This window comes from Chrysemys picta, chromosome 1 (genome assembly GCF_011386835.1).
Source record: "Chrysemys picta bellii isolate R12L10 chromosome 1, ASM1138683v2, whole genome shotgun sequence".
NCBI classification, from domain to species: Eukaryota; Metazoa; Chordata; order Testudines; family Emydidae; genus Chrysemys; species Chrysemys picta.
In genome coordinates this window covers 205,088,665-205,108,507 of record NC_088791.1, presented here as the reverse complement: position 1 = coordinate 205,108,507, position 19,843 = coordinate 205,088,665, and the positions used below count along the sequence as shown (strand labels likewise).

Sequence of the window (19,843 nt, the reverse complement as noted above, 5' to 3'; positions counted from 1 at the left end):
ACAGGAAAGAACTCTAAGTTGCTTGTGATGGCTCAAAGATACTGAGATGACTAGAACAGCCTTGTTAAACATTGTTATATATTTATTTTTGTAATATATGGATTTTAAAAAGGTTTATATCGTATTAGAAAATAAAATAATGACTTTTCCTTTTCTATTATCCTTCTGCTCTGCCTCACAACTTTGGGAGGCATATCTTAAACTCACAGTGCTACATTCTCTTCTTCATTACAGCCGTGTGAATCCAAAGCAATTTCATGGAAGTCACTGATCTTCACAAATATTACTGAAACCAGAATTTTCTCCATGGCTGACAGATTACATTTTAAGAGCAGGATTATTTTGTTGGCTACGTATCTTTCACTTAAGTGAGAAATGAAGCTATGCAGCAGCAGGTCACTTAAGGTATGCCTACATAGCAAAGAAAAACACGCAGTTGGCCTGTGTCAGCTGACTTGGGCTCGCCTGGCTCAGGCTGCAGGGATGTTTCATTGCTGTGTAAACTTCCAGTCTTGGGCTAGTGCCCAAGCTCTGGGATTCTCCCACCTCACGGGGTCCTAGCAACCAAGCTCCAGCCTGAGCCCAGAAATCTCTACTGCAATGTAACAGCCCCGCAGCCCAAGCCCCGTGAGGCTGAGTCAGCTGGCACAGGCCAGCCACAGGTTTTTCTTTGCTGTATAGGCATACCCTTAGGTCCCTCAGTCTATATGTATGTGTATCTTCTTACTATATGTTCCATTCTATGTATCTGATGAAGTGGGCTCTAGCCCACGAAAGCTTATGCTCAAATAAATGTTAGTCTCTAAGGTGCCACAAGTACTCCTGTTCTTTTTGCGGATACAGACTAACACGGCTGCTACTCTGAAACCTGTCTGAATTTAGATGCCCATTCTTAGGTTATGAGATTTGAAAATTTTTGGCCTAAGCATGTTACAGCATCAGACCCTACAGTGTTAGGATTTGTAGTATGAAGAGGAACTGGAGTGCTAACCTAGTCAGCCTGTCTTAAAAATGTTTCTTTAATCACTCCCCATCAATATCCCAGAGGCAATTAAGAAAGTCAAACACTGCACCAGATTAGAAAGATAGGGAGGGCACTTTTGTGGGACATGTAGAGGGATCCAATCCATTTGAGGTATATGCTAAACAAACAATAGTATATGTCTCGAAGTATACACCTGGTACCCTTAATAGAGTTTGTTGGGTAGCAATATCTTTTGCAATTATTTGAAAGTATTTGGCACTGATCAACAGCACTGAGGTGCTGTTCACTTGTATATTGATACAAGTGAATATCTTCTTAGGTATAAAACACAATGCTCTACAGTAACTGGATGACAATACATTATGATATTGTCTGAAGAGATAGAAAAAAAGCCTGTCAGAGTAAGTGTTTGGAAAGGGAACACAGGAACTCAAGTTAATTTGTCAAAGTGCAGGAACCATGTAGACCTGACTGTTCAGCCATTCAGAACACTAGACATTCCATTGACCCTGTGCTGGAATAATAATGGATTATTTAAAAAATTGAATGCATTTGAGTTTATCTACTATACTATACAGACAATAATGTTTAAACACACTTCAACCAATGTAAATAATCCAGCAATTTATAATTCATGAATGTGATGTAAATCCACCTAATGTAGCAAGCAGCTGTCTAGTTAGACTTGACTACTGATGTGAAGCCTGTGATAGACACTGCTCCACTGCAGTAGCAGCTGTGAATAATGACATCCATCACGGTTTGGGGATCACTGCAAAGGCGATAAACTCAGCCCCTAGAAATACTTTTCATCAGGGCCATCAGTCTACAGCAGGGGAGGGCAAACTACAGCCTGCAGGGCAGATCCGGCCCGTCAGGGCTTTCAATCCGGGCCACGGGCAGGGCTCTCCCTAGCCATTTTGGTTCTCTATGCAGCCCCCCCAGGCCTCCAGGGGGAGCAGGGGGGAACCGCCCCCCGGTCCTAGCCCGCTCTACTCTGCTCCCCTCCCCTGGCTCCCAGCCTTGGGGGGAGGGGAGAACCGCCCCCCAGCATTCACCAGCGGCGTGGCTGGGAGCCAGGGGAGCGGAGCAGGCTGGGGCCGGGTCGCTCCACTTACTACATGGTGAGTGCAGGCCCCTCCCCTGCAGCAGTCCTCAGGGGAGTGGGGGTGGGAAAAGGTGGAGCAGGGGCAGGGGCCATGGGGAATAGGCGGAGCAGGGGCTGGAGCAGCAGGGGCTGCACAGGACACCAGGAAATGTGGTGCCCCAAATTTCCTGGTGCCCTAAGCAGCTGTGTACTTTGTGTATGGGTAGGGATGGCCCTGCCCGCAGGATTGCCAGCCCCATGGCGCAGCGGGGCTAAGGCAGGCTCCCTGCCTGCCCTGGCCCATGCCACTCCAGGAAGCGGCCAGCACCACGTCCCAGTGGCCCCTGGGGGAGTGGAGGGGCAGAGGGCTCCGTGTGCTGTCCTCGCCTGCAGGCATTGCCCCCTGCAGCTCCAATTGTCCGGTAATGGGGAACCGTGGCTAATGGGAGCTTTGGGGGTGGTACCCACAGGTGAGGGCAGTGCATGGTGAAGCTGCCTGCTCCACCCCACCCCCAGGAGCCACTGTCGGACATGCTGGCCACTTCTGGGAGTAACGCGGGGCCAGGGCAGGCAGGGAGCCTGCCTTAGCCCTGCTGCCACCCTGGAGCTGCTCAAGGTAAGCAGTGCCAGGCTGGAGCCCGCACCCTGAACCCCTCTGTACCCCAACCCCCTGCCCTGAACCCCCTGCTTCACCCTGTACCCCTCCTGCAGCCCAAACCCCTGCCCTGAGCCTCCTCCTGCACCCCGCATCCCTTCTGCACCCGAACCCCTTGCCCTGAGCCCCTTCCTGCACTCCGCAACCCCTTCCCACACCCCACACTCCCTCCCGCATCCCAGCCCCCTTCCCCAGCCCTACATTCATGGCCTTGCATACAATTTCCCCACCCTGATGTGGCCCTCAGGCCAAAAAGTTTGCCCACCTCTGGTCTACAGCAACCCCTCTGGCTGATTAAGGAGCAGCTTTAATGGGCTCCAAAGAGAGGCTAATCTGTCCTAGCCCTTCTTGGCTCTGAGGAAGGCTGCAGCAGCACCAGATCTTGAAGCAGAAGAACTGGAGAGGAAAAATGAGAGAATCCTCTGGAAAATACTTGTGAATTCTATGTAGTGATTACTGTTTCTCCTTTGCCCTAGGTAAAACTCCCCAAGAAATTTCAAAATTAAGTGACTTAATTGAAAAACAACGTAAATTTCAGATACGGCCCTCTCAATGCAAAGAGCTAAAATGTATAATACTGGTTGGTAGTTATAGAGATGAAAGAAATTAATAGATCAGGAAATGTTGAATATTGTGAACACTGGACATGTGCCAGGTGTCTGATACAACATTTTAGGAACTTCTGGCCTATACAATAGTTTTGTTTTGTTTACTGACAAAGAGATGATCAATTTGTTACATTTATATGGAATGGTGACAGCCAGGGGAATGTTTTCAGTGCAATGCACAGGGAATTTAGCAGCTCAAATTTCCTTTATATTATTGTAGGATGCACAGCAAAAATGTCATGTGATGCTAAAAATAATCTCCCCCTTACTATTGTATACAGAAATTCATCACAGAAACTTTATAGTTTATTTTTAATAAAACTTTTATTCCTGTCTCAATCACTGGTTTGTTGTTAATAAACCCCAAGATTATTACATACAGTAAGTTATAATTCACCTCTCTTTTGGGGGTTTAGCCCAGCTGTTTCAAGCAAGTTCTATTGTTGTGCTAAAGGCATCTAGATGAAAGATCACATTACGCTTCCCTACTTCCATAAGAAAAAGAAAATTAATATGGGCAAACGTTTTCATATTTTCTTTATATGCATATTTGAATTCCTAAGTTATACAGCATATTTTGCAGTAATGATTTCATTTCTAGAAAGATACATATTATCACAGTTGCAGGACTGGCTGCACCACTGACCCCTCTCGAGTCTCCGAGTGCACCCCAACAGGCATAGGCCTCGTGCCTCGTATCTTTTCCTCTCCTAGGGAGGAATTCCCCCAATTGCTGTACTTTTAGACTAGGATTTTGACTGCAACACCTGAATATTGACCATGCTTACCCCAACAGGTCCAACTGGGTTCAGGTACCTGTGGGTCTTCCATTGGGGAGCTTCTGATCAGTAGTAAATACAGTAACCAAACAGCCTTGTTGAGCCAAAGTATTGTTTAATTTTAAGAGTAGGAGCAACGATAAAATAAAACAAAAATTATTTTAAAACAATTAAATATCTACACATCTTTCCCTGACCTAAAAGTCACTACCCTCACTGGAAGATTAAGAAGGTCTACCTTCTTCAGACCCCTAAATGGGCATTTGTGTCGGTCTAGTCCCTGTAAATAGCTCCTTGACAGCTTCCTGACCTCAGGTCAGAGAGGGCCCTTTGCATTTTTAATGTGTTTTTGAACTTTTGGCTCCCAACCTGGACAAACAAGTTGTGTAACTTGGCTGGAGCCAAGGAAGCAGATTCTTCATTGTTAATAGCTCAGGCATTGTCTCTTAACCCTTGATGTGTTTACCAAGAGGTGATTTATATGGAGCCATTGTCTGGCCTTCCTGCTTATTTCCCCAACTGTCTGCTGTTAAAGTAAATCAAACATATGTATACAGTACACATTCCAATAATCAGGTTACATACAATCCTCATAATTATTGTAAGGCAGCTCCCTCTCCTTCACACGTATAACTTGGACTAGGAGGCTAGATGCAAGCTAATGAGTCATGACTCGTGCCACTTAAGCTTCCTTGCCATACTCAGTGGAAACTACTAAATTCCTGGAATCCAGATGTTGTCAATGGGGATGCTTTACTAACAGCTATGTAAAGGTGAATTTAGCCCTTTCCTATTCACTTGTCTCCTGGAGAAGAACTGCCAGTCTGAGTTGCTACATAGTCTGATGAGCATTCTGGTCCCTCAGCCTGTGTAGCAGGCAGAGTTCTTCCCCCTGCCTTCCAGATGTGTAAACAGTGCTGAGCCTCAATTCTTTGACCTCAGAGCCAGCTGCTCTGCAACGCCCCATGTGCCCTGTACCTCCTCATGTGCCTCTGATCCTTGAACCTCCAACACTGTGGGGAGAGGTCACGTCAGTGGCACATGAGGGTGCCTCCCACAGCAGCACATCAGGGGGCACTGAGGACTTTGGAGGTCTCACCCTTTACATAGGCCTCATTGGCAAAGTTCAGAGCCTTCCTGTTGGCGTAGAGAAGGGAGTCATCAGGTAAGGAGCAGCCAGATTGAAGTGATAGCATTTCTTTCTTTCTCTGATGTAACTGTTACCATATGGAAAAGGGAAACTTTACTTGATAGAGGACAAATTGAAACAAGGTATTGTCAAAATTGCAAATCCTTCTTTAATTCTGAAGTGACATTGGCAAGGAAAAATCCCAGGTAAGAATTTAAGACCACTTGAAACATCAGATTGAATGGTTTATTTTACCTCCTTTAGTATAATGGAAATCATAGTGCCGGTGTCCTGCTGTTCATGTGTTCCTGAATTTGCCACTAGGACTAGGAGTCATATGGTTTCCTAAAGATCTTAGCTTGGATCCTTAGATGCAGAGGAGGAGTACTTAGAACAGCTGAAGGGGGCCCAAAGATGACTTTAAGCCATCTTTACATTCACTCAATCCTGAAACGATCTTAATGATGGATTGCATAAATTAGAACAACCTAAGTTTGCTGCAACCTACACCAGCTGCTGACAGCACCCCAGAAGCATAGGTGCTGGAACTAGGGGTGCTGGGGGTGCTGCTACACCCCCTGGCTTGTACTGATTTCCATCATATACAGGGTTTACAGTTATATCTATTCATAATCTAGGATTGTGCCACATGGGCTAAATTATTGTGACATGGAAAAAAGGTGAATGTGTCAAAAATAGTATAGAATGACATTTCATATTGATTTATGTTATTCTTTCTCTTTGGTATCAATGCCCTTTGCCTGTTTAGTGTATCTATATCTACATCCTCAGCATTTTAGCTAGCTTTGATAAGGGGATTTTATTACAGTGTCAATAAGATTCTAATTATACAATTTGAGATTGAAAATTTCAAAGTCTCCCTCTCTACCCCTCAAGCCCAACCAGTGATTTTGGACCTGCAGTTTGTGTGTATAAACGTTTGTGCTTGCAAAAATCTGCTTATATAAATGATTTTAAATTTCCTGTTTGGGTTAGTGGTTACTGTTTGCAGTACTAATTCTGTCATTCACATGCTTAAATTACTGGGGGGTTTTAAAGTAGGTGCTTATTTAGAAGCTGTTAATATGTGACCTTTTAAAATTAATTTGGCAGGAAATCATTCTTTGACTAGCATTTCATTTACTTGCTGAAAATGATTGCTTTCTGTGAATTGAGACCCATTTATTAAGAAGCGTTACAGCTAGAAGACCCATAGATGAAGCTGAAGATTTAGAAGCTGTGAAAAGTGGTTAACTAGGAAGAGCATATTGCATATGTTTAAACCTAAAATAACCATATTTGAACCTAAATCACTGTCCACACAATAAATCATCTTCATATCTCTCCTTAAATTAATGTGACCCTGATGAAGCAAAGAGCACTAAATAGATTATGTTGGCTATATAGGCTTTAGTAGTTCACTTTATTGCCATGAGCTTTCATTTAGTTTGCAAAGTAATTTATTGCCTCTTCCAATGGCTCAAAGGATTTTGAACATATATAGAATTCCTTGTTTACTGATGAAGTCTGTCAAAAAGTCTTTCAGCTATTTTAATTCAGTCTTCCCATCTTTGGTAATAACTGTGCTAAAACATGGTAGTATCCATGTTTATTGGCTGTGAAATATATTTGAAAATATCTCATCTGCCTTTTAATTCTAAATCTAGTTCCAATAAAGAGATTGAGGAAGATTTATATAATAGCTAATTCTATATTTAATCTTCTGTTACCATAAATGTAAGTGTACTTTTACTATTGCACCATTAGCACATTCCTATTTGTGCTGATTATCAGTCATTTGTTAGTTTACAATAGTAAAGATGAAAGGCAGCTCTGGAAACCAAAATCATAATCCACAGAACAACTGAAAGTGTAGCACAAGCAGTAGCAATGTAAATTTTCAGCACACTGCACTCTATCAGGGTGCTTCAACCCTGTTTAAGAGAGTTTATTACCTCTGGGGGGAGATAAGTTAAAATTATGTCTACACTACAAACCATTACAGTGGCACAGTACTGCTACAGCTGCGCTGCTGTACGGTCTCCCACGTAGCTGCTCTATGCCGATGGGGGAGAGCTCTCCTGTTAGCATAATTAAACCATCCCAGATGAGCAGCAGTAGCTGTGTTGGAGGGAGTGCATCTTTTGTCAGTGAAACTTATGTTGGTCAGGGGTTTGTTTTTTCATACCCCTGGCCAACAAAAGTTTCACTGGCAAAACTGCTAGTGTAGAAATAGTCTTAGTTCAGTCTCCCTACCATTCAGGCCTCAATCTCTCTGATGGCAAAGTTGCCAACTGAGGGTAGGTATTTTTTTAAACACGTATTCACTGGGACAGTGGTTTTCAAACTTTTTTCACTTGTGGACCTCTAAACAATTTCAAATGGAGGTACGGCAGCAGACCACAGGTTGAAAACCACTGCACTAGAAGATGGACAAAGACCATCCATTTCAAATAGACCACTGAACAACAGACATCAGTGCATTTGGATCAGAGGTATCTAGAGGTGAAAGGCTTTCTATCCATAACCAACTCCTTAAGCTGGTCTGTTCTTCTGTGCAAACTCTTACAAAACTATAGCATCAGAAATGAAGATTGCTAGAAGTGCTCAGCAAAACTGAGCTAATGTACATTTGCAAGTTTCAAGGACTAAAAATTATAGTTACATACAATTTTAGACTGCAGATCTTTTCCCTGAAAAGAAAATGTCTTTGTTTTTATGTGGAATTTTAAGAGAGGATGTGTGATTTTAAGATTGAACCCAAAGAACAATTTCTGCCAGACCAGAAGTGTGAACATGCCAAAAATTCTGCACCTTTGGGAAATTAAAAACAAGCAAACAAACAAACAAAAAACCCTGAAAGGTAAAAAATTTGGAAATGAAGTTAAGAGACACAGCCAATTCCTCATTGACATAACCCATCACCTCATCTGATTTACATCCTGCACTTGACCTTAACTTTGTCCCCTTGTTTTGTTTTGTAATGGAATTATGCTGTTTGTATATTGTTTTATAAATATATTAAAAGTAAAGATTGCATTCTCTTTTTATGTTATCTTTTTATTAAAAGAACTGTTGTCAGTAAAAGTTACTTTCTTATCTTTGCTAGCAGTTTTGTGGTAGCTGCGTTACAGGGTAGGAGAGAGACAGCTTCTGTTGGTGAAACATACAAGCTTTTGAGCTGCACAGAGCTCTTCCTCAGGTCTGTGAAAGGAGATCAGAGTGTCTGAGCTAAATACAAGTTGGGACAGAATGGATAAGGCATCTTGGAGGTGCTCACTTGAAATAAAGTGGGCAATTGAGGGTTAGATTGTTATGCATAAAGGGACTGAAAAGGGCAATTAAGGATATCAGGCAGTGTGGCCGTGTTACAAATTGTTGTAATGAGCCATAAAACCAGTGTCCCTGCCAAGCCCATGGTTTTTGGTGTCTACCAGAATTATGGATTTAAGTTCCCAGGCTCGCCAAAATTTTGTCGGTGTTGTGGAGGTTTCCTTTGAGGGCAGGTATTGAAAGCTCAGCTATGGAGTAAGCACCTCTTGGGATCCACAGGTCCCACGTATGCTTATCACTACAGGTGTTGTACCTCCTCCAGTGCACTAACTGCCCCAATGACAACTATGTGGGTGAAAGCAGACAAGCTGGGCCTCTGGCATGAACTCACACAGAAATATGGTAAAATACAAAACCACCTTATTACAGCAGGGTGAACCTTTTTCCCAAAGTGAGCACTCCCTCTCTGTGGCTCTAGTCTGAGGGGAAAAGCGCCCTAAGAAGAGACAGGGCAGGTCCTAGAGGGGTGAGATGGGGGCTGAGCCCCAGAATAAAGGTAGCGCTCCAGTGGGGGCGGGGAGCAGGGCAGTCAGCCAGTCCAGATCTGTCTGTCAGTGCGCAGCCCCCCGGAGCTCCCACCACAGAGCCCTGGCCGCCCCAGTCCCTGGCGGCTGGAGCTGGGGAGCCGGGGTGCTTGCACAGAGGCAGCGCCAGCGTGGGCTGCCCCGGGAGCGTCGGGAGCAGCGAGCTTGGCTGTGAGGTTTGCAGCAGGGTGTAGTGTAATAAAATTGCTCCATGTAGGAATGTGCTACTAGTAGCAGTTATTGATACATAATGGATTGTAAGAAAGTGCTATTGTAGTAAACTGCTACCTGATGTAGCAAATGCCAACAGGTAGCAGTTTCTTGCACTACAAAAAAGCCACTTTGTTCAAATAAAAAAGCCTCTCGCCCCCTCCACAAACTATTTTCCAAAGCACTGGTGTCTCAGTGCCACTGGGGTAACTGCTATCCCCTCTGCCCCTGCCTGTGCCGGGTTTTGCCCCCTGACGCCCATAGCCAGCGCCTCACCCTTGGGCTTAACTCCGCCTCCTTCCCACCTCATTCCTGATTTTGCATTTTAACCCCTTTCCTAATGCTGCCTCCAGCTGCTTGACCCCCCTGACCAGTCAATTTCCACCCCCTGCTAAGACCCTGGCCACCCCCCTGCTCTGATTCGCCTTCTTTTTAACCCCTTGTCAAAAGCAGCCCGCAGAATTCTAAGGCTAACAAGGGCAGGGTGAAGGGCAGTGGCTTCAGCAGATGTACTGATCATGCGCAGTTCATGCTCAGTACACTGTAAATAGCACATTACTAGGGAGAGCAATTTACTACAGTGCACCTCGCCGGAGCGGGGTGGATCGTGCGCCGCTCCTGGAGCGGAGAGAGGAGCGCGGCAAGGCCCAGCTGGGCGAGGTCTGTGCCCTGGGCTGCCCCTCTGCCGGGGCGGGGGCACCGGGGGCGGGGTAATGGGGGGCGAGCTGGGGTGATGGGGGAGTGGCAGGCGGTGCCGAGGGGTACAGGGTGCGGGGACTAGCAGGCGGTGCCGGGGGGTGCAGGGTTGGGGGGAGTGGCAGGCGGTGGGCAGGGTTGGGGGGAGTGGCAGGCGGTGCCGGGGGCTGGGCCGGGTGCGGGGAGTGGCAGGCGGTGCCGGGGCGGTGGGCAGGGTTGGGGGGACTGGCAGGCGGTGCCCGGGGTGGTTTCTTGCTTAGCAATTCTTACAAGTCCTTCCTCTGCCGCCCCGAAAGTTCGGAGTTGGCGCTGCCAGTGTTTCTTCTCTTCTTTTAGGGGGTTAGGTGCTCGGGAAAGTTTGCTGTGGGACTGCAGTTAGTTGAGAGAGCCTGTGTATGGTGTGTTGGGGGAGGCAGCTTGCAATGCTGGCTGTCCGGGGGAGTGTTATGGTAGTTTCTTGTCTGATTTCTGTTCTGGCCCATTGTGCTGCTGAAAATCAACAAAGGGGGTATCTGTTTTGCAGGCAGCAGCAGGCTGTGAGTGGCAGATGTGGGGGAGGGAGCTGCTTTTGCTCGCATTTTGTGTTCAGCAATTGACTCTTTTGGGAGGTGAGAAAAAAGATCCTTTCAGCTCTTCTCCCCCCCACCCCACCCCCACAGTCATCTGATGTTGGGTGTTTGTGACTGAGCTGTTTTGTGGATGGTGGCCCTGCCTTGGATTGACATAACTATGGATTGTTTTTTTAAAAAACGGTGATCCCAGTGTTTGGGTCTGTCACTGTAGTTTTAGTACTGCATTCAGTTTTAAGGCAGCTGGTTATCAGGAAGATAGAGGGAGTTTAAGGGAAGAGTGAAACCCAATGACTGTAGCTGGAGATTAATGAGGAAAGTTTGAAGTGTGTATGTAATGTGTGTAGATATAGATATACATATGGTGGGTGGATCCTCCTGTAGAGATTGCCTGATTTAGAATCATAGAATATCAGGGTTGGAAGGGACCTGAGGAGGTCATCTAGTCCAACCCCCTGCTCAAATTTAAAAATTTAAATTAGTGGAGATATCCTATCTTCTAGAACTGGAAGGGACCTTGGTCATCGAGTCGAGCCCCCTGCCTTCACTAGCAGGACCAAGTACTGAGTTTTGCCCCAGATCCCTAAGTGGCCCCCTCAAGGATTGAACTCACAACCCTGGGTTTAAGCAGGCCAATGCTCAAACCACTGAGCTATCCCTCCCCCCAAGCAGGACCTAATCCCAACGAAATCATCCCTGCCAGGGCTTTGTCAAGCCTGACCTTAAAAACCTCTAAGGAAGGAGATTCCACCACCTCCCTAGGTAACCCATTCCAGTGCTTCACCACCCTCCTAGTGAAAAAGTGTTTCCTAATATCCAACCTAAACCTCTCCCACTGCAACTTGAGACCATTACTCCTTGTTCTGTCATCTACTACCACTGAGAACAGTCTAGATCCATCCTCTTTGGAACCCCCTTTCAGGTAGTTGAAAGCAGCTATTAAATCCCCCCTCATTCTTCTCTTCTGCAGACTAAACAATCCGAGTTCCTTCAGCCTCTCCTCATAATTCATGTGCTCCAGCCCCCTAATCATTTTTGTTGCCCTCCGCTGGACTCTTTCCAATTTTTCCACATCCTTCTTGTAGTGTGGGGCCCAAAACTGGACACAGTACTCCAGGTGAGGCCTCACCAATGTTGAATAGAGGGGAACGATCATGTCCCTCGATCTGCTGGCAATGCTTCTACTTATACAGCCCAAAATGCCGTTTGCCTTCTTGGCAACAAGGGCACACTTTTGACTCATATCCAGCTTCTCGTCCACTGTAACCCCTAGGTCCTTTTCTGCAGAACTGCTGCCTAGCCACTCGGTCCCTAGTCTGTAACAGTGCATGGGATTCTTCTGTCCTAAGTGCAGGACTCTGCACTTGTCCTTGTTGAACCTCATCAGGTTTCTTTTGGCCCAATCCTCTAATTTGTCTAGGTCCCTCTGTATCCTATCCCTACCCTCCAGCGTATCTACCACTCCTCCCTGTTTAGTGTCATCTGCAAACTTGCTGAGAGTGCAGTCCACGCCATCCTCCAGATCATTAATGAAGATATTGAACAAAACCGGCCCCAGGACCGACCCCTGGGGCACTCCACTTGAAACTGGCTGCCAACTAGACATGGAGCCATTGATCACTACCCGTTGAGCCCAACAATCTAGCCAGCTTTCTGTCCACCTTATAGTCCATTCATCCAGCCCATACTTCTTTAACTTGGTGTTAAGAATACTGTAAGAGACCGTATCGAAAGCTTTGCTAAAGTCAAGGAATAACACATCCACTGCTTTCCCCTCATCCCCAGACCCAGTTATCTCTTCATAGAAGGCAATTAGGTTAGTCAGGCATGACTTGCCCTCGGTGAATCCATGCTGACTGTTCCTGATCACTTTCCTCTCCTCTAAATGTTTCAGAATTGATTCCTTGAGGACCTGCTCCATGATTTTCCAGGGACTGAGGTGAGGCTGACTGGCCTGTAGTTCCCAGGATCCTCCTTCCCTTTTTTAAAGATGGGCACTACATTAGCCTTTTTCCAGTCATCCGGGACCTCCCCCGATCACTATGAGTTTTCAAAGATAATGGTCAATGGCTCTGCAATCACATCTGCCAACTTCTTTAGCACCCTTGGATGCAGCGCATCTGGCCCCATGGACTTGTGCACGTCCAGTTTTTCTAAATAGTCCCGAACCACTTCTTTCTCCACAGAGGGCTGGTCACCTTCTCCCCATACTGTGCGGCCCAGTGCAGCAGTCTGGGAGCTGACCTTGTTCGTGAAGACAGAGGCAAAAAAATGATTGAGTACATTAGCTTTTTCCAGATTCTCTGTCACTAGGTTGCCTCCCTCATTCAGTAAGGGGCCCACACTTTCCTTGACTTTCTTCTTGTTGCTAACATACCTGAAGAAACCCTTCTTGTTACTCTTAACATCTCTTGCTAGCTGCAACTCCAAGTGTGATTTGGCCTTCCTGATTTCACTCCTGCATGCCTGAGCAATATTTTTATACTCCTCCCTGGTCATTTGTCCAATCTTCCACTTCTTGTAAGCTTCTTTTTTTGTGTTTTAAGATCAGCAAGGATTTCACTGTTTAGCCAAGCTGGTCACCTGCCATATTTACTATTCTTTCTACACATCGGGATGTTTTTTTCCTGCAACCTCAATAAGGATTCTTTAAAATACAGCCAGCTCTCCTGGACTCCTTTCCCCCTCATGTTATTCTCCCAGGGGATCCTGCCCATCTGTTTCCTGAGGGAGTCAGTCTGCTTTTCTGAAGTCTAGGGTCCATATTCTGCTGCTCTCCTTTCTTCCTTGTGTCAGGATCCTGAACTTGACCATCTCATGGTCACTGCCTCCCAGGTTCCCATCCACTTTTGCTTCCCCTACTAATTCTTCCTGGTTTGTGAGCAGCAGGTCTAGAAGAGCTCTGCCCGTAGTTGGTTCCTCCAGCACTTGCACCAGGAAATTGTCCCCTACACTTTCCAAAAACTTCCTGGACTGTCTGGGCACAGCTGTATTCATTTCCCACCAGATATCAGGGTGATTAAAGTCTCCCATGAGAACCAGGGCCTGCGATCTAGTAACTTCTGCTAGTTGCTGGAAGAAAGCCTCATCCTCCTGGTCTGGTGGTCTATAGCAGACTCCCACCACGACATCACCCTTGTTGCTCACACTTCTACACTTAATCCAGAGACTCTCAGGTTTTTCTGCAGTTTCATACTGGAGCTCTGAACAGTCATGCTCCTCTCTCTTACATACAATGCAACTCCCCCACCTTTTCTGTGCTGCCTGTCTTTCCTGAACAGTTTATATTCATCCATGACAGTACTCCAGTCATGTGAGTTATCCCACCAAGTCTCTGCTATTCCAATGACATCATAGTTCCTTGACTGTGCCAGGACTTCCAGTTCTCCCTGCTTGTTTTCCAGACTTCTGGCATTTGTGTATAGGCACTTAAGATACTTGCTGATTGTCCCACTTTCTCAGTCTGAGACAGGAGCCTTCCCCTCTTGCACTCTCCTGCTCATGCTTCCTCCTGGTATCCCATTTCCCCACTTACCTCAGGGCTTTGGTCTCCTTCCCCCCGGTGAACCTAGTTTAAAGCCCTCCTCACTAGGTTAGCCAGCCTGCTTGCTAAGATGTTCTTCCCTCTCTTCGTTAGGTGGAGCCCATCTCTGCTTAGCACTCCTCCTTCTTGGAACACCATCCCATGGTCGAAGAATCCAAAGCCTTCTCTCCGACACCACCTGTGTAGCCATTCATTGACTTCCACAATTATAAGAACCTGTTTTCAGTTGCTTATAACCGTACTGCACTTTAACTGTTTGGAAATTTTCCATCCTGGGTTCCAGCCTCAGGTTGTATTTTTTTTTTAAACTTTGTTTTGTTTTTTAATTTTAACAAAGCTAGGAAAGAATATGTTCTGCCCATCTTAAAAAATTCTAGTGACCTCCTTGTTTGGAAAGCTCAGTTACTCTCATGCTTTGAACCGGGGACTTGAAATTTGGCTTATAATTGGCCTTTATGTTAGAAATCTGCCTCTAGCCATCCCTGTTAACCACACAAATTTGGCCAAGTTATAAGCCTTTGAAAAATTGCAGTTAGCATATGCTTAGTAGGCACTTCTAAGATTTTAGCTAAATTCCCTGAAAATTCTGTCCACACTAGGCATGCTTCAGGCAGCAGCTGAGCAGAACGTTTCCTGTAATTGCAGCTCAGGGCTGTTGCAGGCCATGACAGGTCTGGGTCTTGGCATCTGAACATATTATTCTGTACTCTCACTGGCATCCTGATGGGCCCATGCAAATTGAAGGAGGAAGCTGTCAGATCCAAATGCAGAGGGGATAAGAGCAGGACTGGTGGGGAGAGCTGATTGGCAGGGAGAGGGCTGGGGGACTGGGAGTTGAGGTTGGGGGAGATACTGGGACTGGCTGGGCAAGGAGATTGGGGACTAGGAGTGAAGAGGGAAACGAGGGAGGCAGGGAAGGTGGGGCTGGGGCCTGTAGATGGATGGAAACTGAGATCAGATGCAGAGACCCATTTTTTTGCACAGTCAGACTGGATCTGAGAAACCCACAGGGCAGGATTGGGAAGAGAGGAGAGATGGATTTAACAAGAAGCTGGAGAGGGAAGGGCGGGATTGAGACTGGCTGAGCAAAAGTATTGAGACAAGGAGCTGAGAGAGAGGAACTAAGTGAGCACAACTTTACAAATTTGTTCTCTCCATAAGGATGGAGTTGAGTTTGAAGCAAGGAAATTAGGCAACAGTTGGAAATGGTGCTTTTTGATTAATTGAGATGTACAAAGGTCCGTGGGCTGGGAATGAATGTTTTGACCTCCTGCAATCTGGCTTCTGCTTCCTTCACTCTGTTGATGTATGACTTGTCAAGGACTTGATTTTTTTTCTTAGCCAAATCTCAGATTCTCTACTCTCTACTGCTTTTCGTGCTCGTAATCACACCCTCCTTAATGAAATACTAGCCAACCAAGGCTTCCAAGATGCTGTCTGCTCCTAGCTTAGTCTTTCTGAAGTCTCTTTGGCCTCCCACACAGCCATCTCTGTACTTTCTTCCATGTTGCCCCTTAAATTTCAAATAAACTCCTTGAAAAAGTGCTCTAGAGAACAATAGAGCACTGGCAAAAGGGTGGATTGAATGACCTGATGTCTAACATTCCTATCCCTGCCAGCTATTTTTGTTCAAGTTCAAATCTTGGTAACTATTTAACCTTTTCAAATCTAATCTAACAATACCCAGCCATTTCATTGTTTATTCTTTGCTATGTGCTAATGGGTCTTGTTAAATAAAACTGTTTTCAGTGTCTGAGGTGTGCTTGGTCCTTCCCCCTTTGCAGTTGATTATTGATGGTGCTGTAGCAATCAGCAATATTGAGTTACTAATCAAAATGGTAAACTCCTCCCATAAAATCAAAACATGTAGTATTTTCAAATTGGCATTTAGAAAACTGCATGCTAACTGCCTAAAATCCTACTGTGTGGTTTTTTGTTGTTTGTGTTTACTTAAGCATTCATGTCCTGCTTTAAGCTATGGTAGTGTTGATTTATGGTATTTCATGGTGTGACTGTTTCAAGGGTAGAGATGTGATTTTTTTGTTGTTGTGCAGCTTGTAAAGTATTTATAATTCTAGAGGGAGCTATAAATATGATTGGGAATAGCCTTGTAATATGAGGCAGGGACTGACTTTGTTCTGTATTTGTACATCACCTAACACAGTGGGGGCCTGGTCTATGACTAGGGTTTCCAGGTGCTATGGTTATACAAATAATTAATAATGCTGCCTCTTTCTAAACTATGGAAAAATACTTTTGGCATAAAATGAGACTTGTCTAGCATACGTGGGTGGGATGGGAAAAGGGGTCTTGTTAATCTGTTACTTGCTCTTGGATGATGCAGTTTTGTGGTAGTCTTAGATTTGTGTGAAGTGTTGTACGTTTGTTTTGGTGAATTGTTCTAAAAGATCTGAATTAGCAAATTAAGGTTTCTGTATTAATTGCTAGTTCAAATAACAGTATTTTAATAGTGATTAGTAAACTATTTAATTGGAAATCCTGTAACATTTTTAGGCTAGTGATCAATCTATTTCAGTATAGCTTCTCCAGCAGTGGTCAGAATCAAATGCACCTTTCTCTTGTCAGTGAAATCATGCTACATGCAATCCAGGAATAAACTGTTGTGGGGAAAGTTTCTTAACCCCAGCCGTTAGAGTTTGGCCTTGTGCCCTATAGCATGAGGATTTATATCCCTTCCAAATGCTTGGTTTGTTAGAATTTTTTTTATGCGTTCTTGGAGGGTGTGGGATGTTATTTCCTATTGTTGTTGTAATGCTGGATATCTGTTATCTATATAGAAATCCTTTTTTAAATCCTGCTAAGCTCTTGGACTCTGTGGCAATGAGTTCCATAGTCTAATTTCAGGTCTCAGTTTATGTGAACTTTATTCTATGTCTAAATCCATAACTTAAAATTTCAACTGCCTCTTCTGTAACATTCATCGTCTTAGCCATAGCTCAGTAAGACAATTTAACACCTGAAGAAGGGATCCTCTTTGGCTGAAAAACTTTAGTATTGTTATCAGAGCTCAAAAATATGTCTACCCACTAGCTGCTAGGTATTGGCTGGGGGGGCAATACCAGCATGATCCAGAGGGAAAGCCCTGCTGAGAAGTTCAGCCTCCTTGCACCTCTCAAACTGCTTGCTGGTAAAGGGGTGGTGCTGGGATTCTTACCAGGGTGCTTGTCACTGACTCTGCTTGGAGTCTCTAGCTTTCATATCAGCCTTTAGATTCTAGATGTCTCAGCTTCTAGCTACTTGCTGAAGGGGGAGAGGGAGCTTTTGGTTTCTCCTTTCCTTATTCCTGACCCTCAAGACTCTGGGCTGCTGCAAGGAGTGATAGGGACAAGAGGTCTCTGTTATTGGCCACGTCTTTTTTTTTTTTTTTATCCTTGTGGATAATTCTTGTGCCTGTCTTCTGCCTCTTCCCTAGCATTCAAAGAACTTGGACAGAATTCTATTGTTCTGAATAACAGCCATGACACTGACTAGTCTTGCTAATGTCACTGTGCTGTTGCTTGGCAAAGCTGTGAGCAGCAACAGAGGCAGTGGAGTAGTTTGGAGATTATTAGGGAGATTAGTAAGGCAACACTACATGAGTCTACTTTAGGTTTCCAGTTGGGAGACTTTCTTTGCAAATCATAGGGCTAGATAGGTAACTCTTTTAAATGAAAGCTTAAATTTTGCAGAAATTGATGTTAGGTGACAGACACTGTGCAAAGCTTTTCACTTATGATTCAATTTTCTCAAACCATGACTATAATTTTTGTAGTATCTAAAAATGTCTCTTCCCCATGTGCATGAGACAGACTTTCAAGTTTAATGACTTACTAAATTAATTTCACGGCAGTGTTAAATTTATCAAGTGACTTCAGTGGGTGTAAAACACTTTACTGACTCGATCTTTTAAAGCTAATTTTAAGTAATATATTAGATTTATTTTTATTTTTTTTTAAGTTCTGTGACACTGTAGCAGCTTGGATTGTTCTCTGTAAATGGTTTCTTACATTGTCTGTCTGTTTCTTTGCATGTTTTATATACAGAGAGAAAATGTGTATTGTACTAAACGTCAACAATTTCAGACAAAAGGAAGTGAAATGCAAATGGAAACTCTCTTTCTGTAAAGAGGATACTGTTTTTAATGGCAGCTGCAGTGCTTTATCCCACAGTGTTTGGAAGTGTATGGAAAAATCATTTAAACTATACCTTGATGCAAAAATGGGAAGAACTGCTTTGGCACTCCAATAATTTAAAAACCTTGCCACATGATTCCATTGCTGCAATTCTAGTGACTTTTTTGTAGCATTGTACTTGACTGTCAAAAAATGGAAACAAACACAATTTACATATCTTCATAAAACTAGGCACTATATTTTCAAATTTAAGCTTCAGCCAAAATGGGTCACTTCTCTTTATTGACTAAGGGCTATCTAGCCCAGTATGTCTTCTGACAGTGGCCAATGCCAGCTGCCCCAGCGGGAATGAACAGAACAGGTAATCATAGATCACTCAATGTCCTGTCGCCCATTCCCAACTACTGGCAAATAGAGGCTCCAGACACCATCCTGGCTAATAGCCATTGATGGACCTATCCTCAATGAATTTGTCTAGTTCCTTTTTGAACCCTGTTATAGTGTTGGCCTTCACAACATCCTCTGGCAAAGAGTTCCACATGTTGACACTGTGTTGTGTGAAGAAATACTTCCTTTTGTTTGTTTTAAACCTGCTGCCTATTAATTTCATTTGGTGACCCCTAGCTCTTGTGTTATCAGAAGGAGTAAATAATACTTCCTTATTCACTTTCTCCACACCAGTCATGATTTTATAGACCTCTATCATATTCCCCCCCCCCCTTAGTCGTCTCTTTTCCAAGCTGAAAAGTCCCGATGTTGTTATTAATAGCATATGAAGCTGTTCCATACCCTTAATAATTTTTGTTGCCCTTTTCTGAACTTTTTCCAATTCCAATATATCTTTTTTGAGATGGGGCAACCACATCTGCACGCAGTATTCAAGATATGGGCCTACCATGGATTTACTGTACAAATATGTCACAAATTGAGTCCAAGCTCAATTTATAAGATAAATAGCTGGTGCTTAGCCCACAGTTCAATGCAGAACTACTAGATGCAGTGCCTTCTGGGAGACTTCAGAAGGCTACTGTGGAAGAGCAAATCGGTCATTGTATGATCTCCTGAATTGTGACTTCGATGTTGACGAAAGCATCTTTGACTTAATCCCTCAACATCCCATGCAGGACAATCCTGGAACCACCAACACTTCTTGAGGTAAGAAAAGCCATCGAACAGATGAACAATAAGGCATCTGGACTTGGCAGTATTTCCGCCGAAATCTTCAAAGAAGGAGGAGAAGAACTGGCTCACCAGCTTCACACCCTAATCCTCAAGATCTGGAATTCATAAGAAATAGTCACAGCCAACCGTAGGAATGCCATGATTATTTTCAAGAAAGGAGACCAATCTGATTGTGGGAACTATCAAGGAATCACCCTGTTGTCCACCTATGGAAAGATCCTCGCCAGAATTCCCCTCAACAGACTGTTCCTTCTTGCTGAGGAAATCTTCAAAGAATCACAGTGCAGATTTAGACTATCTCAGGGTATCACTGACATAATCTTCACTGCTTGCCAACTTCAGGAAAAGTACAATAAACAACATCTGCCTCTGTACATTGACCTCATTGACTTCACGAAAACATTTGATT

At 44.4% G+C, this 19,843-nt stretch overlaps 1 protein-coding gene across 10 annotated transcripts in view; it reads left to right on the top strand.

The window, feature by feature from the left end:
- Positions 1–19,843, top strand: part of PRRG1 (proline rich and Gla domain 1) — a 105,733-nt gene that overhangs the window by 46,917 nt on the left and 38,973 nt on the right. For 2 of the 10 annotated variants that reach the window (XM_065579194.1, XM_065579190.1), the window contains exon 1: positions 9,813–9,970. The exons of 2 other annotated variants lie outside the window; for them this stretch is intronic. Coding sequence is in view for 1 of the 8 variants with exons in the window: in XM_065579155.1 (XP_065435227.1) it covers positions 10,554–10,614 (61 nt within the window). In the remaining 7 variants the exon portion in view is untranslated. Of the gene's footprint in view, positions 1–9,812; positions 9,971–10,527; positions 10,615–19,843 lie in introns of those variants that run through there. 6 more of the 10 variants (XM_065579177.1, XM_065579183.1, XM_065579155.1 and 3 more) reach the window with 5 other exon arrangements.